The sequence below is a fragment of the Parasteatoda tepidariorum genome, chromosome 9 (genome assembly GCF_043381705.1).
Source record: "Parasteatoda tepidariorum isolate YZ-2023 chromosome 9, CAS_Ptep_4.0, whole genome shotgun sequence".
NCBI lineage: Eukaryota > Metazoa > Arthropoda > Arachnida > Araneae > Theridiidae > Parasteatoda > Parasteatoda tepidariorum.
In genome coordinates this window covers 46265767-46292023 of record NC_092212.1, presented here as the reverse complement: position 1 = coordinate 46292023, position 26257 = coordinate 46265767, and the positions used below count along the sequence as shown (strand labels likewise).

General features: G+C 27.6%; 1 protein-coding gene across 1 annotated transcript in view; it reads right to left on the bottom strand.

Annotated features, from left to right (window-relative positions):
* LOC107456971 (uncharacterized) overlaps positions 1–26257 on the bottom strand; it is a 64539-nt gene that overhangs the window by 27016 nt on the left and 11266 nt on the right. The window contains exon 2 of the mRNA XM_021146400.3: positions 5987–8161. Within this exon, the coding sequence (XP_021002059.2) occupies positions 5987–8161 (2175 nt within the window). The remainder of the gene's footprint in view (positions 1–5986; positions 8162–26257) is intronic.

Below are 26257 nucleotides of genomic sequence, written 5' to 3'. Positions count from 1 at the left end.
TAAAGCATCATTCCTATATATATATATAAGATTATACAATTCTCCGTAGGTCAATGTGAGGGGGGAAACCTTTTTTCTGTCTGAAGAAGACCCTTAAATAAATGTTTACTGTAGTAATGCAAAAATATCGCAATATACTCATAAAATTCGGAATAGAGAATCTTAAGAAGAGTATTCGAGTAAAATAAAATTACGCGAGAAAATATCTAGAATATAACATCATCGAAAATAAATAAACAATAAAAGAAAACGTAAACAAGTATCTGTAAGAATGAAAATATTGAATAACTTTGGCTGTCAAACGGCTTTGACTGAATAAAAATTCCTCTTCCTTTGCATGACTGATTTAAAAATCTATAATTAATAAAAACAGCGAATCCTATAGTTAAAGTTATGTGAGAAATTGCAGTTGTAGTGTAAGTAAATGTGACATTAAAATTAATTTTCTATCGTAATTTCCGCGAATCCTATCTTAACAAGTATGTACTGAAATATTGTAAAAAAGAAGAAAAGGAACTGAAGGTATTGAATTAAACGGGATCTAGAACTATTATAAATAGAAAAGTTTATGATCTATTAAAAAAGTGAAATAAAGTTTTACAGTCTTTTTAGTAAACGTAATGTATTTATGTTTTTTTTATTTTTTTCATTAAGGTGCAAAAACATGATTTTGAGCAAAATTTTTGAATGTGAGTTTATTATAAATTTATAATCCTTGTACTTTTAGTTTTCTAATAATACTTTACTTTTGCTTGTACTCTAATTATTTACTAAGTTACATCAGTTTTTGTGTAAGGAGATAACAGTGGATAGGCTAATAATTTTAAGTCTTTGAATGCGTTTAACTCAAAATTAGATTTCTTTTCACCTTTTACACCACCTTAAACACGATGTCTCATGTTGTTTTTAAAATAATTATCTACAATTTTTCGTAAGTTCTTATTATTATAGCACACATGTTTTGAACAACAGACAAAGAGGAAAATGCAAAAGTTTATGCATATTTTTTCGCAAAGAAAAGTGCAGAAATTTAAAAAAAATTTCTCTTTTAACTACATTGATCTCTAACTCAGTAGTATATGCACTTGCTTTTACTATAATAAGTCAAAACATAGTTTGACTGCCTTCTAAATAAAATCATCCATGAATTTTTTGTTTTATACGATAGAAAATTGCGTATATGCAAAAAATATTTTATTTTTGCCTAAAAATGGCTATTTATGAACGCCATTTTCAGACATAATAAAACAAATAAACTAGTTTTTAAAAATTTTATATTAATATTTAATTAAAGAAGTTGCCGAAACTAGTCGGATACCTTAATTATGTATTTATTTTTCCAGAATACATTATAAAGCTCAAAAGAGCAAGATTATTTCCTATATATTCTTTATACATTTCATTTACATCTTTACAAGTTCAATGTATTTGAAACTTGTTGGTTCATATAGATTGGCCATTTACGAATCACAAGTTAGTAACATCAATTTTGTATAAGTTTTTAAAAAAATGAAATCATTTGAGAATAACTTTTAGCTCTCTCTATTAAAAGCAAAGGTTGGAATTGCCGCTGTTGTTTTGGGTGCTCAACTTTACGTTACGTTTTATTTTGTAACGTAAAACAAGGGAAATTAAATTTAGAAACAAAATTGGACTTAGAAAATTGAAATTACTAAGGTGTGTAGGAAAATGTACTGGGAATGCAATGGAATAAAAAAAATGAATTCTATAATCAGATCAAGAATTATTAACTGTTAAACTTCGAGTAAAAAACATCATTCGGGCCGTTGGTCAAACCGCCGAAATGTTTGTAGATATAAAACGCATTTTTCAAGAAGTCCCAACTTGTTCGAAAGATAAGGCAAGTTTTAAGTGATTTTTTTCCTCTTTTTTTTTAACTTTAAACAATGATTGTTTATTTATTGTTGTAGAAATTTTTTTCATCTTTCAAGGCTCCTTTGTTTTATAAGCTCATGAATGACTCCATGTTGAGAGTAACAAAAATAAGGGAGGAAATATTAGAGATATTCGATGTAGCCAGATCTAAATCTTAACATTTATATTAAAAATTTTAGCATGAAAAATTTCATTTACGAAATGTTCGAATGATATAAGTCTCGTTAACAAGATAAATTACTGATTCATTTATTTCTTCTTATTCAGTTGCACAATCTGTATTCCAAAGTTATTTTTTTTCTAACGGAGATGATTATTTTATCTCCAGCTATCGTATATATCATCATGATTAACATACTAACAGAATGTGTTTACATAAAATTATGATTAACATATATTTTATTAAGAATATGTTCTTTTTGCTGGATAATATCAACTTTTGAAGAAAAAGAAATAATGTTGAAAGAAAAAGCAGTCACGGGCCTAGTGGGCGAAGCGAGAAGGAGCGAAGCTTCCTAGTAATATTGTAAAATTCGCTTAGCTTAAAAAATTATTCGAAAATTTTCCTAAGTACATAATATCTATCTGTAATATGTGTTTATTTTGAACTATAACCCTTATAAACTTCTGTTCATATTCTCTTAGTAATTTCAAATAAAGGATTAAACATGATTAAATGATTTTTCAGCAAATACTTTAGTAACATGCTAGATTTTTTGATAAAATTAATTTCGTGGAGAAATAAGAAAAAAGTTAGTCAGTTTTATTTTTAGAATTTCTTTTCAAAGTATTTCCGAAAAATTAAGATACAATTTAATTTTAGATACAATTATCAGTTTCAATCCTTTTTTTCTGAATACTACAAGCAGAATTGAATATAATTTTATCTCTTAATAGAATTTACTATCAATCATTTATTTTCTGCATAGCAAGGGTACTCAATTTTCCAAAGGAACTCTGTGCTAGATTGCAATGTAAGTTTCACCTGTCAGAAGCAGAATTTATCGCGATATTATTGCTTAAAGAAATGTATCGCAATAAAATACCTTTACTACCGAAATTTCCCCTATTATCGTGCGAAAGTGATGCTCTCAATGTTTTTAGTTTTAGGTATGAAAAAAATGTATTTTCCTTTTTAATTCACTTCAAAAACGCAGATTTGTCATTGTTTTCATTTTTTAAGATCAGTGAAATTACTGTTTTTATTATCAGAGCATTTACATTATGTATAAATACAAAACGAATTTATACGATAAACAAAAATAACTCCAAGAAAATGTTTTGAATTATTATTTTAAAATTTAATATCACTACCAAACGAAATATGTAAATGTAATCAGAAAATGTAATCAATAAAAATTTAATCAAAATAAAAATGTAATCATAATAAGAAATGTTTCATTGCTACATTTTAAAGCATCATTCCACAATATATGACATTGTTCTGTTGCATTTTCTTCATTTTTTATTTTTTTACACCGAAAAAAATTACATTTGTAGTATTAAAACATTATAATTTTGATTCATATATTTCAGAATAATACTACGAAAAGATTGTCAAGTAATTTTAAGTAACCAATAAAACATAAAATATTCAATAATAAAAAAATAAAATATATTCTTTGCAAAGTATTATATTTGTATTCCAGTCACTTAAATCGAATCTCCCTATACTTTGAAATAAATATAGACGAATTTCTCCCCTGAGGTTATGGGAAAGAAAATATGGGTTCGATCATATATACACAATCTAGAAAGAATTTCTTTTGATAAAATAAAAGAAAAAAAATCAATATCATATATGTATTGAAACAAAGGGTCATAAAATTCTTATTATCTATATAATTAAATTATTGTAAGCCTTTGCATATTTTGATAATTTTACTAAAATGTAGAAAATAAGAATTTTTTATGAGTATGGAAAATATTCAAATTCATTTGATTGAAAATAAATTTAAATTACTCACGAGGAAGGAATCAAAATTAAGAAAACAAATAAAAGTTTCAAACATCAACTGGAAAATCCGTAAAGATCCCCTGAATATTTATTTTCAGAATATGTATTTTTATGCACACAGGGGGTCACAATGTAACATTTAACTGGGGTGAAACAAAAAAGGCTATCGAAATCTGATAAATCACAGTACTGGAAGGCGTGTGTAAGAAACAATAAGACAAGTTTAATTGCGGGAGGTAATAGAGAGGAGTAAAAAGACGATTATTTGATACACCTTCATCTTTTATTCTTTAATTAAACCTGTTTTATTATTTATTACATTTGTGTACCTCAACTGTAATTTATCAATTATCGATTGCGAGTTTTGTTATTTTCATCTCTCAAATATTTTCGACCCTTCTTTTTCTTTTTGATTTTTGATAAGGGTCTAAAATGCACATAAATAACTGTTTTTACAGAAGACTCTGTATGTATTTGAATATATAAAAGATGCATATGTATATGAATGACAGTTTTTTACATTTGATTGATTAACGGAGAATTTAAAATTTATTTCATAAATATTTTTGCAATACGAGTGTCTCAGCAAATTATTAACGTAGTATGTTAAATCTTCTTTTAAGCAATATGGTTTTCAATAATCTATTCTTTTAACTAAATATTTTTACTTGTAATCTTAATTTCATTATCCTACCGTAGAATATGAATAAATAATGGTTAATGTCTTAATTTGCTACGTTATGTAAAATTGTGGTGTGTTAAAAATGTTTTTAAAAATTAATTCAAAAATGTGATAATGAATAAATGAAACAGTAATTTTAATTGTTTAGACGGTTTTATACGGTTACCTTAAACAAACATTCAAATGAAAAAAAATTCAGAGAAGAATTTTGATAGAAAATTAGCTTACTCATGTTTTAAAAAAATTGTAAAAAAACCCATCTAAAGGTTAAATTGAATCTCTTTCTCCAACAATTATAAAAATGCCACAATTTGAGGATTATACAGAAATAAAGCTTAAAGTTTAAATCAAATACTATAAAGGTGTTTAAAACGGTCAATTACATGGAGAGAAAAATTCTAATAAAATTCCCGTACTGCATGGTAATGACATTTCTAGAGAAAAAAAAACATAATTCTGATAAATAAAGCCAGAATATGCGTAAATTTAAACCATTCGTTTGGTAATTTTTCCCCTTATATCGTAAAGATGTACCAAAAATTCTGATTTTCAAAATTTTAGTTCTTTTTACTAAACATTTAGTAAAAAATAGAAAACTGAAAAATAAAATTAACTGAATAAATGATTTTTATGCCATGCGCCAAGGTATCATGATAAAAATAAAAAAAAATTACCACATATGCTAAATTTCCTCAAAAATTATAAAACCATATTTCATTTTTATTTTTTCCAAAATCATTATCAAAGCACTTCGGTAAAAATTACCGAGCATTTTTGTGTTCTCCTCGAGCCAGGACCGCGGTAAATTTTACCATATTGGGATTGTTTTGACCATACGTTTTTTCTCAGTGTATAAATTTTCTAATATACGAGTAGTGAGCATACAAAAAGTTCAGAAAAATGAATATCTGGACAACAAAAACAAAATCCATGTACAAAAATTAAGCTTAAATAAATTATATTCTACTTAAAGATATAAATTATGATATCCAAAGAACAGCTTTCTGCTCATAATGAAGAAGAAAATATTGAACTGATCTAGTTTAGACCATAATAAACCAATCTCAATCCAATTTAGCGTCATCTAAATCACACCACATTAAATTTTCTAAAGATTATAACTGTTCTCAAATTACAGTCTGCCTTTTTCCATTATTATGTTCTTCGATGCATTATTTTAAATTTAAAATTAATTGAAAAATTTAATTATCGAACCATTAAAGCACTCTAATGTAAAAAAATAATAATCTCTTAATACGAAAGTCTTTTTTTTTNATACGATGTCTTTCTTTGTAATTTTGCTTGTTTAACTGTTTTTGATTATTTTATTATCAAAAAAGCGCTATAAATATACATACACACAAGAAACGTAAAGCGTAATGAAAATAAATAGATGAATGCATATATTTAGGCTTCGTAATACTAGCTAATGATAAGAACACAATAAATACCTGTTAAAAATCCCAAAAAGATTAGCGCTGCTATCAAAATACCAGCCAACATTCCACTAGAAAGTCTAATATTAGGTTTTCTTGGACGCGTCGATCCTGGTAAGTCAGGCAACAAAGATGGTTTCCTCTCTAGAACATAATTATTCGTTGAGTTATTTTTACCATTATGTTGCTTGGTATCAAAATTTAGTCTCACGTGAGTAACAGTTACTGATTCATGAGGACTAACGGTTATAAGTGATGGAGGCGTTGGAAATCTGTGACCTAAGCTCGGGTGGTCATTAAATATCTCAGGCTTCTTTAAATCGTACACAGAATCTCTATTTCCATCATTTATCTTATTTTCATTAAAACCTGAACGCTTAGGGTTTACTTCTATAAGTCTTTCCTTATCCGGTGAAAATGAAGAAACCGATACTTTTTCACTGGTATTCAACAAAATAAAGTCATCCGGTAAATTTTTAACTGGCTCCTTTGTAGCTGTTACAGGAGGATATTTTGCAATCCAAGGAGTATCGGGGAAAACTGGAGGGAAATAAACATCATCATGTTTGATTTCTTTTGAAAAATCCCTACCGACTTCCTTATTTTGTTCATAAAATGGCGTTTTTGAAAAGGGCAGGACTTGACCACCTCCTGGAGTGTCTTTGTACTTTATTTTGCCTTCTACGATTTGGGGAACTTTATTGATGGTCATATCTTTGGCACCTAATATTTGATGAGGGTTGGTATCGGGTTCTAAGTTCATATCATGGAAAATTTCACTTCGAGGTTTCTCATTATCTACGAAAATATTTGAATTTTCTGTCGAAGATGTTTTCTCAAAATTAGAAGAATTAGTTTTCAGATTTAATGGATTCTCTTTTTTGGGAGTATCATTGCGAAGAAGAGGCACAGAGGTATCATTGTTATTTTCATTTTGCATCGTAGATGGAACAACATCTTGTACTGAGGGATTGTTGGACTTTTTAATTTGCTCGCCAGTTGTCTTTTTGTTTGATTCTAAATCATTCCACTTTGGTTCATAAAGTATTCTAGATCTATTCTGGGGGATATGACCCACAACTTTTCCGTCCACAAACAAAGTTATTGTTTTCATAAGCTCCTTATCCTTATTTCCGGATATTGACGATAGGGTTGAAGTGCTGATGTCTTCCTTATCCGCATATTCTACACCAAGTGTTTTAAAGATATCTGGCGTATTTTTAGCTTTTTTCTTATCATTAGAAAAGAAATTTTGATTTGAAGGTGTCTTCTTGATTTGGTGATTATCAATGTTACCTCTTTGAGTAGCAGTTAAGTTCAAACTTTTCGTAAAATTTATTCGATCGACAGGTTGCAAGAAAAAAGTGTCATAAGCTTTTAAATTGTCATTTATGTACTTGGAAAACTCACTATCATCATTTAATGCACTTGAAGGATTGGGAGAAGGATTTAACTTAGGTTCGTCTTGCTTTCCTGATCTGATACCCGTGTAATTTAAATGTTTGTCAAGTTTAGTATTCAAGGAATGTGGAAATTTTAATTCTATGTTTTTAGCAACATTTCTCAGGTTGCTGTTTGGAATGTTTGAAATTATTCGCTTTGGTGTCCATTTTTCACCGACGATGGTGCGGTTTATTGATGATGGTGAGGTAACTTCCCGAAAAGATTCAGCTCGTTTTCCTTGCTGGCTGTCTACCAGTTTTGGCTTAGGGATTTTCCGTAAGCTGGCATCTCTAATATAACCAGTAGTTTGTATGGAAGGGTTTGCAATATCTGTATTTGAGACTTTAATACTTTTTCTCAGGGGGATGTCAAACGACGTTGGTTGCTCAGTGACCACTACTTTGAGTGGGAATCTTCTTCTATTGGTTGAAGGACGTAAAAATACTTCTCTTCTAACGGTACTAGCTCCCTGACTATTTTGGACAGGAATCCATGGTCTGCCATCAAGTTCGGTATCTTTGTTTTGACTTCTGGATGAACGGGAGCGATTTGGGGGAATATTTCTTCCAAACCCATGGGCGTTTCTGAAATGTACCGGTATGGGGGGAACGTAATCTTCGTTATGTGATGGGAGGAGGGAGAAGATACTTCTTCTGTCGAAACGTTCTATTTGGTTTTTGACTCCTTGACATGTCCCATGTAATACTGTGTCAGTTATTAGGACGAAAACGATTATCCACTTGAAAACTGGAAGAAAGGAAAAATTGGTGTTATCAATAATGGAATAGAGACTACTTTACATTATTTTTGCCCTCGTAAATTTAGTTTAATTAAATTTTTTATTTTATTCTTCTTTAGCTGTGAAAATAAATTACCACTTAAATAATGACGTGATGTGTTAATATCACATGTATTGTACATTATAAGGAAAATTAAACAAACTTTGGTTGAAATTGCAAAACAAAAAAGCCAAAATACACTTCATAAGCAAAAGTAAATTTGGCATGTTGTCATTATAATTGAATATACTTTTCTAATATAATGCGTTCAAATATTTTTTTAAAAAATCGCAATAATTATGATTCTTTTAACGTACTATTAGAAATTTAAATATCATTTATTTTATTTTCGTTATTTATGAAAATAATAAAATTATTCAGTTTTTAATTACTTCAAAACTTGTATGTTTCATAATTATTAACTACCATATGTTTTAGATCATTTGAATTTTTTTTTTTTTGTCTCAGACACGGAAATGTTGCGATTCCGAAAATATGAAACTGTTTCATTTTAGTTTTAATTTTTAACAATAAATTTCATGCGATGAAAATTTATTTTGTTTTCTTCACTTATCTATTTATTTTTATTTATAGAATTTTTTATGGATTATTTATTTTAAACATAATTATAGATTGAATTTAAATAATTATTCGTTGAAATTGAGATTTTTTTCACCTCGAAAAGAACCAAGTTCTTTTTAAAAAACTTCACCCCAAAAAAAACTTTTTACAAGAGTATTATTAATTAAGATGATACATTAGGATATTAGGTATTATATTAGGAAATTATGTATTATATTAAGATATTAGGTATTAGGATATTTGAAACTTATTATATTAGGATATTGGTTATTATATTGGGATATACGATATTAGGATATTGGGTATTTTATTAGGACATACGATATTAGGATATTGGATATACAATATTAGGATACTAGATAATTACTATATTGGGATTTTAGGCACTTATTATATTAAGACATTAGCTATTATTTTAGGATATGCAACATAAGGATATTGGTATTATACACTATCTACCAATAAGTATTTGGACACGTGTGATTGAAATGAAAAACAAACTTTATTCATAATCAATAGTTGGTAGAGCCTTCACGAGATGCAATTACAGCGCGAACCCTCTGGGGCATACTTTCCACAAGTCCTTGTGTGACGACTAGTGTTATTTTCTTCCACTCGGCTTGGAGAAGACATGTAAGTTTCTTCACCGATTTTGGACGGGTAGTACACCCCTGAATTCGGTGATCCAACTCGTTCCAGAGGTTCTCGATGGGGTTCAGGTCTGGGCTTTGGGCAGGCCAGTCCATTCGATTAACCCCATTGACAACATACCAAGCCTTGGTGACCCTCGCAACATGACAGCTGGCATTGTCGTCCTGGAAGTAACAGGGGTCCACCCCGTAGAACTGCCACAACGTAGGAAGCATATTGTCATCCAAAATAGTGCAGTAGGCATCGGCGTTGAGCTTGCAATGAATGGGGACCAAGGGTCCCAATCCATACCAGGAGAAAACTCCATTCATTTGCATAGGTGTCCAAATACTTATTGGTAGATAGCAGAATTGGCTGTTGATTACAGTAATCGATTACAACTGTAATTGATTACAGATAATTACAGCTATGTAATCAATTACTTGTAATCACGATTACAAGTAATCAATTACTTGTAATCGTGATTACAACTTTCAAAAAGTTTTTATTACAGCTGTAATCATGATTACAATTTTGATTACAGTAATCAATTACTTGTAATCATGCTTTCAAGTAATTGCGATTACAAGTAATCACAACAAAAACGATTACGAGTAATTATGGTTACAAATAATCAAAATATATGATTACATGTAATTTGATTACATGTAATTGTGATTACTTGTAATCAAACTATACGATTACAAGTTATTACGATTGTATACTATAGTCATTNCCTGCGCGCGAAGTCGAGCACTTTACGGTAGCACAGTTTAACGAGGACCAATACCGCACACCCTCGGTCCCTACGCAGACTGATCCAAGTTTGTCACCCACCCACCCACTGACTGCAGTCAGTGATGCTTGACTTCGGCGATCTGCTGGGAACCGTGTCTTAATGATCAGTCCACTGCGGGACATTTTAATCTGTTGTCATACAATCACTGTTTCATTAGTTGTATGGCAACAATTAATACAGATATTCTTTTCGAATATAATGCGTTAAAATGATTTTTTTGAAAAATCACAATAATTATAGTTTTTTTAACATACTATTGGAAACTTAAATATCAGTTATTTTATTTTCGTTACTTATGAAAATAAAAAATTATTCCGTTTTTAAAAATTTTAAAACTTGTATGTTTCATAATTACCAACTAACATTAGTTTTAGATCATTTGAATTTTTTTTTTTGTCAGACACGGAAATGTTGCGATTCCGAAAATATGAAATTGTTTCATTTTAGTTTTAATTTTTAACAATAAATTTCATGTGATGAAAATTTATTTCGTTTCTTCCACTTATTTATTTATTTTTATTTATAGAATTTTTCATGGATTATTTATTTTAAGCATAATTATAAATTAAATATAAATAATTATTCGTTGAAATTAAGATTTTTTTCACCGCGAAAAAAACCAAGTTCTTTTTAAAAAACTTCACTCCCAAAAACTTGCTACAAGAGTATTATTAATTAAGATTATATATTACGATATTAGGTATTATATTCGGAAATTATGTATTATATTAAGATATTAGGTATGAGGATATTTGATACTTATTATGTTGGGATATACGATATTAGGATATTGGGTATTATTTTAGGACATACGATATTACTATACTAGATAATTATTATATTAGGATGTTAGGCACTTATTATATTAAGACATTGGCTATTATTTTAGGATATACTGCATTAGGATATTAGGTATTATATTAGGATATACTATATTAGGATATTGGATGCTTGTATTAAGATAATGGTTATTATATTAGGACATACTATGTTAGATTATAAGGTACTAATTATATTAGGATACAAGGTACTATATTAGAACATTAGATACTATATTAGAATATTAGATACTTGTATTAAAATATTGGGTATTATATTAGGACATACTATGTTAGAATATAAGGTACTTATTATATTAGGATATTAGGTACTATATTAGGATATTAGATACTATATTAGGATATTAGAAACTTGTATTAAGATATTGGGTCGTATATCAGGATATACTATGTTAGAATATTTGGTACTAATTATATTATGATATTAGGTACTATATTAGGATATTATATACTTATTACCACAATCCCAGTAGATACTCTTGCCACAAATCATTAAGCGTTACTGACGAGACTAATAGAATGAGCGGGAATTTCTATGCAGCACCTACAAGTACCGTGCCAATTATAAATTCTCTCAGAAGTTTAGAAACTACGAGTGACTTAAGCGTTTAACTTTTAATGCAAAATATTTAAGCACAGAAAAAAAAATAAGCAATCTTCATTAACCAGAAAATCCAACTCTTTTTTTTTTCTTCCACAAAACTACGCATGCTTTAAAAAGTATTTCTATTATTGCTTTAAATCTCATTTCATGGATTATAAAGTTTACAAGGAGACAAACTTATGTCTTCGGAAATTAAAGCTTAATCACACTATTAACTTTTGTGAGAAATTAGATAATCGCAAGAGTAAACAATCTTCATTAACAAAAAAAAGTCATCTCTCCTTTACCACGAAATTACGAATCCGTAGAAAGTTACTATCACATTGCACTGAAGTTCATTAAAATAAACATCACAAACACTGATATTACGTCTTATATTTTGCAATATTTCATGCAAAGCAGCAACGTTTTCAAGAAATATTTCCACTATTATTTCACGTTTCGAAGCATAAAGCTCGGATGTCAAAACGTCGTTTGTTGTTTTAGTTTAAAATAAGGTGTTGGCAATTGAGGTGAGACGACCTTGTTACTTCGGGCGAAGAATTAAGCCTGAGAATTTGGCAACACATCGATATGGCTTGCGACGATCGCTTTTGTTTACCTGGTCTTTTGTTTCTTTCAAATTAAGCTATTAAGCTCTATTACCTATTCAGCAAGACATCGCTTTCTCCTCATTTTTGAATATTCTGATTGCCTTTTCATTTTCGTTTCAGTTAAGAATTTAGGTTAAACTCTTTTTTTCTTTCGAAATTCCCTTACTTTATTACAGTTGCGTATCTTAGCTTGTTTTACAATAAAACCTCTAGAAATTGAGCACCCTCGAGGTCCAGAAAATTGTCTGACTAAGATAAAGAAATGGTAATTGAAAAAAAACTAATTACTAACTGTTTCAATTAAATAAATATGAGGGTTCGGTGTATATGTATTTAGAAATAAGCAAATACGTTAATATACATGATCAAAGTTTGTAAAATGGTTGCTTTAAATTCATTGTATAAAAGTTGAGATTATGTGTACCCCTGTCTCGCACCGGCTAAGTTGTTTTTAGAAATTATATACCGATATAGCAGAGGTTTCCAACTTACATGAGGCCGGCAACCGCAACTAAAAACACAGTTCAAATGGCTGGCCGCAACTTTATCAAAATTTTATGTAGGACTCTTCTATGTTTGGAGGAGCATTAAATATTACTGTCAGATTTTCACCATGTTGTACAAAACAAAAATATTGAATTACAAATTAAAATAAGAAGTAGATTTTTAAAAATATTTAATTGCATATTAAAAATTTCGGGCTACAATGACTTTATGTGCAACCATGTATTAAACAATTAATGTGCAACAGTAATTGTTAAGATATAAAACTTTAAAAAGGTTGGTATTAAAACTTACATAGTAGCACACAAAATGTTCAATGACAAAATTGAGGTTTGTCTGCTGCTACCACCAGAGAATAGATATTTACATTTTAAATTTAAAATTTACAAACGTGTCTGTAAATATTTTCGTCTAAAATGAGTGGTTTCAAAAAGTTAAATTGGAGAATTTCTTCGAGAAAATTTCTAATACACACATGCTAAATTATATTCACAAAATGCAAAAAAAAATAAAATAAAAAAGAGCAACATTCACGATTATTTTTGTATTTGAATAAATATTTTCTTGGATGCAAAACCTGAGAAAAAAATTTATTTTGCACCGTTGGTATGATAAATTTCACAGAAACGAAGAAAATAGGTTTTTATTAACGACAAAAGTATTTTAAACCGTATAGATTTTTTACGAAAATTGTCCGCAAAAATATGACAACTAATATATTTTAGTTCGCGGGCCGCAAAAAAAGGCTTAGCCGCAGACCGGATGCACCCCCGGACTGCCAGTTGGAAACCACTGCTATATACATTACGATATACTACATAACGAACAACCGATATACATTACCAGAGGTGCCAACTTGCTTCGGACAGCAAATATAAATTTTAAAGTGGTAGTTTATCAATTGTAATTTTTGGTTTAATAAATTCATTATAGTAGATTTTTATCCACTACTATTTCTTAATAATTCGTAGGGTTATATAATTAACCACTTTATAGTACTTAAGTCATGCTATGCGTTTTAAAAAGCAAGCAAAAATAATCAAATATTTGCAAAATTTACTGAGTAGTTATTTACGGTATTTTTAATTATTTTGGCGTGTCCGGAGCAGTTGGCACATCTGCATTACGAACATATACATCCAACAACGAGAAAAAAGATCTAAATAAAACTGGTTTTAAATAACTGCATCTCGACAGACTTTTCTGATGCACTTTAACTTCAATTTCATTCATAATTTGAAAGATTAAAGTGTCTTATTTCCTCAGTGATATGTTATCTGAAATCATATTTTTACAACCAATCATTCCTATTTAAACTATTGTTGGAAATTCTTTGAAATAGTTACTAGGGAGCTGCTTCGTATTCAATTCATAATCTGTAATAATTCCCTGAAATTTGATACACGATGCATAGATTATCAAATTTTAGTCATCTAGCCTACCTGATCTGAAGAAACTTTTGATAAATAGTTTGTTCCGATGCACAATTCTACCCTATACTTAAAAAAACTTACACTAGCGCACTCAATTAATCTAGAGCCCTAAAGAAATGTTAGTCTTCTGTGTTCTACACGAAAATCAATCCATATCTTAACTGTATTATATTGTCCATAAAAACACTTAAAATATCTGTATCATATTGTCCATAAAATATATTATATTGTCTAATATTGTCCAAAAAAACAATGATAATTGATAAACATATTTAAACTTGATTCCTCGAACATTAAAATTTGCCTCTGAGTACGTGAAAATCTGATTCTTAAATCAAAAGTTATTTCGTTATTCATATTCAAGCCTTTAAATCAATAATGGGTTCCCATACATGCAATGAATCATCAGAGTAAAAGGGAACCTCAACGTAATATCTATATTAAATGCCATTCTTTAAACCTTTTAGCAATTTAAGGAACATCAATCACAAAAGTCAATGACCAAAAAACTTTGTTTGCAAAACAAACAATACAACACCATTTAAATAGATTAATTTTACAGTGGAATGACCCAAAAAAAGCCACTTAATTGAAGATATAGACGCATGTAATGGAAAGTTAATGCCTATCTTCCTCTAATTCCATGATTGATTGATTATTTATAAAAAGGATGTTGTGGCCTATGCTGTGATTTCCTACTGTCTGCTGAATCCAGACAACCTTTGGCTTTTCTAGAAGTTCTAATATCCATTCAGCCTAAAGGGATTTATAACATAAAACGAAAGTGAAAAAATAAATATGTTTTACAAAAAAAATTCTTAACAGAAATCGTTCTGTTTTAGAAATAAACTTTTAAAAAAAATTACTAAGCACTATTGTGTAACTTTGTTTTTAATCTTCATATTAATTTTCTATTTATAAACTTCTTTTTATTAGGTTGACGCCGTTTCTTATCAAAACTCAATGGGTAGAACAATTTTATTGTTTTCATCAATTTTCTTTATTTTTAATCAGATTATCTTTCTAATTGTCTTAATATTTCCTGCCGCTGAAATGGTTAATCCAAGGTCAAAAGTATTAGTCTATCAGATTATCTTTTTCTTGATAATAGCGTTATCTATTTAATTTACTTAATTACAATACGATACCAACAAAAGCTTAGCAAATATGTCCCACATATTCAAGTACATAGCTTTTTCATACAGTGCGTTAAAAAAATTGTAAGAGCGTTCAAGTTTTCTTTCATTAGAAATTGTCGTTATATGCATATTTTTGGTGTGTTTAAATATGGTAGATAAACACATTCCTTTCTAGTTGCAATTTTTAAAATAAATTGTAATTTTAATTACTTTTAATCACTTTTTTACATTTATTTATAATTTTGATTAATTAGTAATCACAGTAAATCGTAAACAGTGGTTTTTGAGGCATATCAGAAAAAAAATGTTGACATAAACCTGATTACATAGTTAAAATATTACTTATAATTCATTATTATATTTTAAATATATAAAGTAATTGATTCCACAGATAATTATAAAATCGAAATTAATTCCAATAAATCGTAAACTTATTTTTTTCGAGTAGAAATTTCATTATAAATCAAATTATATCGATAAAATATAATTACACTGCACAACAGATTTTAACGTTTTTTAATGTTCTTTATTTGAAGCTACGTGATTCTGTATAGACAAAAGATGCTTAATCCATGCATATTAACTAAAATGATTCATCGTATGAGTAGGATAAAAGTCGCCAAATTTCTAAGGAATTCACATATGACATGCCTCCTAAGGCATATAGAGCCATGAAACTTGGTGAAGGTAGATTAGATTTTTGTTGTCAAAATTGTTTCTTGAGTCACCAAGATTGCTAAAATGGTCAACAAATTGGTGACTATCCTACTGTCAATGAAAACGTTTGTCCTTTACCTAGTTAAAAAGTTCTGAAAGTAACCAAACTAAAATGTTGATTTCTTAGAAAATGGTGTGGAATAAACTAAAAATAATTACGAATTTATGATTTTCAGCTACAAATATACCAGAAACATAAATTTTCATCTAAAGGATATTTTTCACGCTGTACCATGAAAACAAAATGAAGATTATGTAAGAGAAATAGTTAATATTATAATTAATCGCAATAAATAATAGACTATTATTTTCTGAGGTATACCAAAGAAATTTCAATATAAATCCAGTCACATGTATTGAATATTGCTTTAATATTTTATATATGTCTATATAATCTATATATTCTCTTAATTCTATATATTCCATTTATTATTTATATAATAAAACCAGTCACATGTATACATCATTACAAATTAAAAATTAAAATTATTGAATATTTTATTTAGACTTATTAATTCAAAATAAATTTCAATAAATCGTAAGCTTACCAAAAAGGTTTAATACGAGAAATTTCAATATATATTTAGTCATATTTAAAAGACTAATACTTGAAATTCATTAGAGCTTATGAAAAATTAATTGACCTAATAATGAATTTATTCCAATGAATTATAAATTAATATTTTTCTAGAGTGTATCAGAGAAAATATCCGAATAAATTTCGACATATTTCTAACATTTTACTTAAAATGCAATATATAATAGGTATAAAAATAGCTGCTTTATTTGAAGCAGACATAATATTTTTTATTTAAATCTTATGTCAAGAAAACCAAAAATAAATCTCATTAATTCATTATTCCTCTATCTATCATACTTCAAAATTGTAAAATTCGAAAAAGAAACAAACAAGAAAAATAACAGATGTGTCGACATATTGAAACTGAAAATGTTATAAATTTCGTTCGACCATAAAGTAGTCGTGGTAGTACCCACTCAATCGATAAATTTCCTTCTTCCACTTTTCGTCATAAATTTATCAAATTTATCTTGAAATTGATGTAGAGTGCAAAAATAATAAAAGGAAATATTGGAGGTGTTTTTAAGATATGAGTACCTGAGTTCTTTTTTCTAGTACCTGATTTAAGGTTGAACAGCCTATAAAGCATTCTCTTTAATAATCCCGTTTCTTAAAAATACTTTTTAGCAACTTTCAAACTTTTTAAAATTAATGAATTCTGTTATAATTGATTTTTTCTTATCTTAAAAGGATTGAAACTTCATAAATATAGAAAATTTTATTTTAAATAAAACAAAATCTGCAATTCATTTTACCCCGAATTTCTTTTTCTTAAAATTTATAAGAAAGTTAATTTTCATCATATTTGCATTGAAAAATTTAAAACTGTTATATTTTATAAATTTTTATCATGCTTTATACTTAAACCACTTTTTATACTTATTTATTATTCTAAATCATTAAATTCCTTCAATTTTCATAAAACTAGATATAACTTCACTGACACTATTCTCACTAACAATTAGTTATAGATGGTGCTCCATCAAGAACACTCTTAAATATACATTTTACGAAACCTCGTCAGAAATACAGACAAAAATGCAAGCACATTATGTATCGCTCTCTAATACTTAACCGAGGGAAAAACAGGCTGTTGACAAATCTGATTGAGAAAAAATGCATGTTCAAAACTACCAGAATCTGGTAAAACTTACCATGTTTCAGCTTTATCAGAACACCAAAAATCTCGGCAATTTTTACCGTAGTAATGTTGGTAAATTAAAAATAAAACATGGTTTTAAAATTTGTAATAAAATTTAGTAAATGAGACAAAGTTTGGTAATCTTATCATTACACCTTAGAGCATGGCAGAAAAAAACATTTATTTGATTCCATTTACTTATCAGCTTCGTATTTTTTATTAAATACGTGATAATAAGTATAATTTTGAAAACCAGAATTTCCGGTAAACCGTTACAGTATAAGCGGAAAATTTACTGGCTCAAATGCCGTATATTATGGTTTTATTAACCAGAGTTATAATTTTTTTTACCAGAAATGTCATTACCATATAGTAAGGTAATTTTACCACAATTTCTTTCTCCGTGTAGAAGAGAATCCAAAAGCAAGTTAACAGTTGTAAATACTGTTAAAACTGTATGCTGAGCAGGGGTAGCTTAATGAATAGAGCGTTCTCCTCCCCGGTTTGAATCCTAGCGTTGACTGGTTTATTCAGATTCCACTCCCGGCTCGTATCGATCACTGCTGATATAAAATATTCTCTGTGGTAGAGAGATCATTGGCTAGAATCCTATTGCATCAGGCTAACCATAGTAGGTTTTCTCCTTGGAACGCAAATGCAGGTTAATTACAACAATAAGTCCTCCCCAAAGGCAAGTTTGTCCCGATGCACCGTGCACAATGCTGACGTATTCTCAGGGGTAGATGGATCATGAGTTAGAGTCTCCTTGCCGTCAGGCTAACCATGAAAGTTTTCGTGGTTTTCCTCTCCCTGTAACACAAAGGCGGATTCGTTCAATCGAAAGCTTCCCCAATAAAGCATTTTGTTTCCGATTCTTGAGCCAGGAGTTCCCTTGTCTTCTAGGTTTGGTTCAGAATTACAAGGTTACAGAGTTGAACATTGATACTCGTCAACTCAAAAATGGGTCGGCTTTTTCAACACCAGTTATAAAGTGAAATGAAACATAAGAGTACACCAATCATAATAAGTAGTTATCAATAGCTAGAATCTAAAAACAACATGTCAATTCCAATAGAAGTCAAAAAGTTGTTTTTCTAATGTGGTGTTTGACTATTTAATTCCAAACCCCTAAATCTAAGAAATAATGCCTTTTTAACTATCACCTAAGAGAAAAAATTTTTTAGACAAACATATATTCTGCATTAATTTAAAGCTCATAGTTCTAAAACTCTGCTTTGTTTCATCTATAAAAAATCTAAATTAGATTTTAAATTCGAAACAACATTTTTAAGTAACAATTAATTTCGGAAACTACCATTTTTGTGACATTTAGCAGTCGTAAACTTTGTTTTTTACTTAAACGAGAAGTATTGATTATAGTGGACGAGCCATTTATTACACATTTTTAAATAGTTTTTGTGACAAAGTGAAATACGTTTACTACGCTTTTATTACACAATGGCTGAAATACCCATTCATCGACCGGAGTAAAAATAAAATTGGTATTAGTTAACACTTTGCTATCATATGAAACTTAAAAAACTTCAAGAAAAGACTTTAATTCGATGAATAGTTAAAATATCTGAAGGTTATTAAGATGAGATAGTACTTCCGAATTTCAAAAAAAATCCCTAAAATTGAAAAGTAATACCCAAAAATTTCAAAAAATGTCCAGGAAATCTAATAAAAACTGTTTTTAGGTTTTCAGTATTTTCCTTCGTCGTAAATAAGTAGAAAAAACAAAAAACTCCCAATGCGGTATATTTTTTACCCACATTCAAGAGATAAGACATTTTTCAATATTTTTCATCAAAATACACTATATATACTATTTATAAGAGTTAGTAGTTTAGAATAGCTGTTTTTAAATACTTCATAAAACTAAGTTAAAAACTAAAACAATTGTAGGGTAAACCAACCAGTGAAGGAACACTACCTTGTGAAGGAACATTTCATATATACTGATTCAAAATGAGAATTTGAAAGTTCTTCCTTAGATTGATTGGTAACAATAGCTTACTGTCAAACAATCGGAAGTCATCTAGCAATATTTTGGATTACCTGGTCAAATAGACTTCTCTGGAAAAATTTTTGAATTTGTTATTATCTCTGCAACACCTTGTTTCTTTGAAAAAATTATAAGGTGAGTGTTTGCATTTATTTGTTTGAAGAGGAATTAATTGCATGTAATAGTTTTATTTTTCTCACTGTGAAAAAGAGAATTCAAAATATAGTTATTGAAGCTACGTTTTATTTTCTTTTAAGCATACTGAGATAAGGGGGTGTTTATTCACTGGATCACCAAACGGTGAAAAACCAGTGAAGGAACAAGTGTTCCTTTACTGGGTTTTTTTCCTAAGTTAATGAAAATAAAAGATAAACTTTAATTTTCTTGTACCTTTAGTGATGTTCTGCATCACAAGTATGTTAAAAATACGAAAAATAACTTCTAACCAGTGACGGAACAGGCATGTTCCTTTACTGGGCATAGATTTCCCAGTGAATGAGCAGTATGCGTTAATATGTTGAAACTTTAATTTTCAATTCTTGATTACAAAAAAAAGTTAACATTTTCCAAGTATTTATGTGTTATAATTTCAAGAATAGGCTTGTTTTCAAATATTTGTATGGCATTAAAAAATAACCAAAATTAAGCGTTCCTTTACTGGGTGTTCATTCACTGGTAAGAGCTGTTCCTTCACTTGGTCTTCTTACTACTTGTTATTAGAACCTCCAAACCTTTAAAGCAATGTTATGTAAGTTCTCTACAATTTTTTTACATAATTTGCAATTAGTAACAAATATGTCAACACTGTCATTTAACTAAAATTAAGAATTTTGAAATTAATATGATCTTTTAAAAGGCAAGCGAAGCTTCAGTGTTCCTTTACTGGTTAGTTTACCCTAAGTAGAAAATACAAAAAACTCCCAATACGGTATATTTTTGCCTACATTCAAGAGATTAAATATTTTTCATTAAAATACATTATATTTACTATTTATAACAGTTAGTAATTTAAAATAGTAGTTTTTAAATACTTCATAAAACTAAGTTAGAAACTAAAACAATTGTATACATAAATTAAAATTCTGACAAAAAAATTTAACTTTACTTTATTATCATCTTTTTTTTCTAACTTTACTATTTCATTCTTCAAAGACTTCACTAGTTAAAAATATTTATTACATTTCTAGTCAAAATTAGCTAATAATAATATGCACATCATCAAAATTATGCAAAAGAGAAATTTTTAAATCAAGGAAAAGAAGCATTTCTATTACCACTTTTAAATTTTTTCAAAAATAATAATAAAGGAAAACTCCATTACGATAAACCTTTTCTTGGAAGAATTTCTCTTCAACATTTGCGAGTAAAGGAATATTTCAATCGGAAGTAAAATTGCCCCCAGAGATTTTTAGCATTCAGCAATTTTTATGCGTGACATAAACATAAACAACGAACAATATAAGATGCTGATCATTTCTCATTTTTAAAGGAACTCTACTGTAAATAAACAATTTTATGAAAAGTCAAATAACTGTTTTTTAACTTATGTATTTAATGAAAAACACTACAAGCTAAAAGTTTACTAATAAGTCCGTAAGCATATCATAAAAATATGGACATTTGTATTTTGATAAATATCTTTTTTAAATGGAAATTCGAAATAAAATTTCCATTGATTTCTGTGTCTAAAAAACATTTCAGGACTAAAAAAAATATCAAACCGATGTTTCAATCAGCATTATTCCAGAAAAAGTAATACATATTGTCATGGGTAAAATTATCTAGCTTAAATAAGTCAAAAAGAAATGTTCAGAGATACTATTGTTTCTATTCTTTTTTTTAACTCCTCCAGCTAAAAATTTTGCATTTACTCTTGACTAATTACAATAAAAAATTTTCTTTTGACTAATAAAATTATTTAAAAGATGCGTAATTGGAAATGGAAATCGAAACATAAACGATATAAACAATTTTAGCATTGGGGTAAAGTTATTCGTAGCTTAAAGCTTTTAAAATTATGTGGTTTATTTAATATCAAACTAATTGAAAGATTAAAATTAACTGTAGGAAAAGTCTTTAATAATTTTGCACTAAGAAAAAATGTATGATCAAAACAACCAGAATATGATAAAATTTACCGTGCTCTATGGTAATACTGATAAGCTTAGCAATTTTTACCGAAACGCTTTGGTAATGATTATGGAAGCATTTATGAAGAATTATTTCATAATATGTGGTTTACTTAATATTATGAAATTATTTGGTTTATTTAATATCAAACTAACTGAAAGATTAAAATTAACTGCAAGAAAATTCTTTAATAATTTTGCACTAAGAAAAAATGTATGATCAAAATAACCAGAATATGGAACAATTTACTGTGTTTATGGTAAAATTTACCGTATGAAGTGCTGTATGGTAACACTGATAAGCTTAGTAATTTTTACCGAAACGCTTTGGTAATGATTAGGGAAGCATTTATGAAAAATTATTTCATAATATGTGATGAAATTTGGTGAATGAAGTAAAATTTGGTAAATTTATCATAATACCTAAGAGTTAGAATATAGCTTAAAAACCATTTATTTGCTTACATTTGTTTTTATTTTTGTATATTTCACTAAATGTCTGGTGATAAAACTATAATTTGGAAAATCAGAATTTCAGATAAACCATTACCATATCAACTGAAAAACTAGCAAATGGATAGTTTAAATACGGTATATTATGTTTTTTTTTTACCATAAGTATTTTTTTTTACCAGAAGTATGTTTTTTTTACCAGGAATGTCATTACCGTGAAGTATGGTAATTTTACACGAATTTTTTTCTCCGTGTGAAAAATCTAATGAATTAAAACACGAAATTGCACAATAATATTGATCATTATAGTGTTTCTTAACTGACCGTCTGTAACTTTTCCTATAATAACGGAATATAAAATTTATCTACATGATAAGGCGCCGACACACAAATGTCATTCTACAAAAACATGTATTGAAAGGAAATAAATAAAATTATCGATTTAAACGAAGATGAGGGGAGATATAAAGACAGCTTCTTGAATACCTTTATCTAAAATTTATTTAAAGATAACTTTAATTTTAGCAAGAATATATTTTGTTTATACGATTAAAAAACTGTATGTTTTATAGATATCATACTTTTCGATGATTATATTATCTATATGAAGTGATATCGTTAGAAATCTGTTTCATCTTTTACTGAAATAATATCTATCGTCATCTGCCTCAATAACAATTTTATTTCGTTAAATTGTTGATAAACTCATTTTCTATTTCAAAACTTTCATCAGGAAAATAAAAAGGTTCTCGCACTAAAGACTTTCTAACTTTTGCGCTATAATAACAGTTTGTGACTTTGGTTATTTGTAAAGGAGAAAAAGTTTTTTTAGAAAATTGTACATGTAAGCAACACTTTTATTCTTATCTAGCCTGATCTGACTTATTTTTATTATGTTCTTACAATTTAAAACGTCTTAAACAACGATTCTATACTTTTTACGGGACTNTATTTAATATTTTCAAATTATGTGGTTTATTTAATATTATGAAATTATGTGGTTTATTTAATATTATGAAATTATGTGGTTTATTTAATATTATGAAATTATGTGGTTTATTTAATATTATGAAATTATGTGGTTTATTTAATATTATGAAATTATGTGGTTTATTTAATATTATGAAATTATGTGGTTTATTTAATATTATGAAATTATGTGGTTTATTTAATATTATGAAATTATGTGGTTTATTTAATATTATGAAATTATGTGGTTTATTTAATATTATGAAATTATGTGGTTTATTTAATATTATGAAATTATGTGGTTTATTTAATATTATGAAATTATGTGGTTTATTTAATATTATGAAATTATGTGGTTTATTTAATATTATGAAATTATGTGGTTTATTTAATATTATGAAATTATGTGGTTTATTTAATATTATGAAATTATGTGGTTTATTTAATATTATGAAATTATGTGGTTTATTTAATATTATGAAATTATGTGGTTTATTTAATATTATGAAATTATGTGGTTTATTTAATATTATGAAATTATGTGGTTTATTTAATATTATGAAATTATGTGGTTTATTTAATATTATGAAATTATGTGGTTTATTTAATATTATGAAATTATGTGGTTTATTTAATATTATGAAATTATGTGGTTTATTTAATATTATGAAATTATGTGGTTTATTTAATATTATGAAATTATGTGGTTTATTTAATATTATGAAATTATGTGGTTTATTTAATATTATGAAATTATGTGGTTTATTTAATATTATGAAATTATGTGGTTTATTTAATATTATGAAATTATGTGGTTTATTTAATATTATGAAATTATGTGGTTTATTTAATATTATGAAATTATGTGGTTTATTTAATATTATGAAATTATGTGGTTTATTTAATATTATGAAATTATGTGGTTTATTTAATACCAAACTAATTGAAAGATTAAAATTAACTGTCGAAAAATTCTTTCATAATTTTGTACTAAGAGAAAATGTATGATCAAAACAGCCAGAATATGGTAAAACTTACCGTGTTTATGGTAAAATTTACCGTGCTCTATGGTAACACTGATAAGCTTAGTACTTTTTACCGAAACGCTTTGGTAATGATTATGGAAGCATTTATGAAAAATTATTTCCTAATATGTGATAAAATTTGGTGAATGAAGTAAAATTCGGTAAATTTATCATAATACCTAAGAGTTAGAATATGGCTTAAAAGTCATTTATTTGCTTACATTTATTTTTTAGTTTTGTATATTTTACTAAATATTTGGTGATAAAACTATAATTTGGAAAATCAGAATTTCAGATAAACCACTACCATATAAACTGAAAAACTACCGAATGGATAGTTTAAATAACGCATATTTTGGTTTTTTACCAGATGTATGTTGTTGTTTTTTTACCAGAAGTATGTTTTTTTACCAGAAATGTCTCTACCATGGAGTATGGTAATTTTACAAGAATCTGTTTTCTCCGTTTGAAGGATGTAATAAATTAAAAACATGCTGATACATCGAAATTGCATAATCGTAATAAAGAATAATGATCATTATGGTGTTTCTTAACTTACTGTCTGTAGCTTTTCCTATAATAACAGAATATAAAATTTATCTACATGATAAGGCGCCGACACACAAATGTCATTCTACAAAGACATATAAAAGGAAATAAATTAAATTATCGATGCAACGAAGATGGGGTGAGATATATAAAGACAGCTTCTTTAATACCGTTATATAAAATTTAATTAAAAATAACTACAATTTTATCGAAAATATATTTTGTTTATACGATTAAAAAACTGCATGTTTTATAGATATCATACTTTTTGATGATTATATTATCTATATGAAGTGATATCCTTAGATACCTGCTTCATCTTCTGCTGAAATGATATCGTCATCTGCCTCAATAACAATTTTATTTCGTTGAATTGTTGATAAATTCATTTCCTATTTTAAAAATTTTCATTTGAAAAAAAAAGGTTATCGCAGTAAAGACTTTCTAACTTTTGCGCTATAGTAACAGTTTGTGGCTTTGGTTACTTGAAAAAGAGAAAATGTTTTTTTAGGAAATTGTAGATGAACAACACTGTTATTCTTATCTAGCCTGACCTGACTTATTTTTACTATGTTCTTACGTTGTAAAACGTCTTAAACATCTATTCTATACCTTTTACGGGGCTTCACTTGTATCACGTTTTTTAAAGGTAGTTTCTATTTATGGAGTTTTTAATTACTGAGCAAAAATTACTAAGCAGATTTAAAATTTACTTTGATAATATATAAATATAAAATTTAATGCTGTTTATATTTGGTTCTTTTGGAGAATATTTGTACAATGAGAAAAGTATAGTCAAAACTACCAGAATATGGTAAAATGTATCATGTTTCTGTCTTTTTGAAAACACTGAAAATATCGGTATTTTTTGCCGAAATGCTTTGGTGATGATTTTGGCAAAATAAAGTAAAATAACGTTTCATTACACGGGTTCAACTTTGATAAATATGGTAAAATGTGGAAATTTTATTATGATTATTTTAGAGTATGGCAAAAAAAATCATTTATTCGGTGAAATTTACTTTTCATTAAAAAATTCTTCTAATTTTATTACTTCGGTTAAATTTTGATTAAAATTACTGATTTTTTTTTTTACTGATTTTTTTTATGCGTATATGCAAGAAAATCGCTTATTTTTAGATAAAAATGCTCATTTATAAAAAAATTATAATAATAATATATTTTTTGCTTGTTTACACATAATAAAACAAACTAGTTTCTAAAAATTTTATATTGATATTTATAAAAAAAGTTGTTGAAACTAGTCGGATACCTTAATAAGCTTTTTAAGAAGTTTTATCATGATAATTTTAGAGTATCGCAAAAAAAAATCAGTTATTCTGTTAAATTTACTTTCCATTAAAAAATGT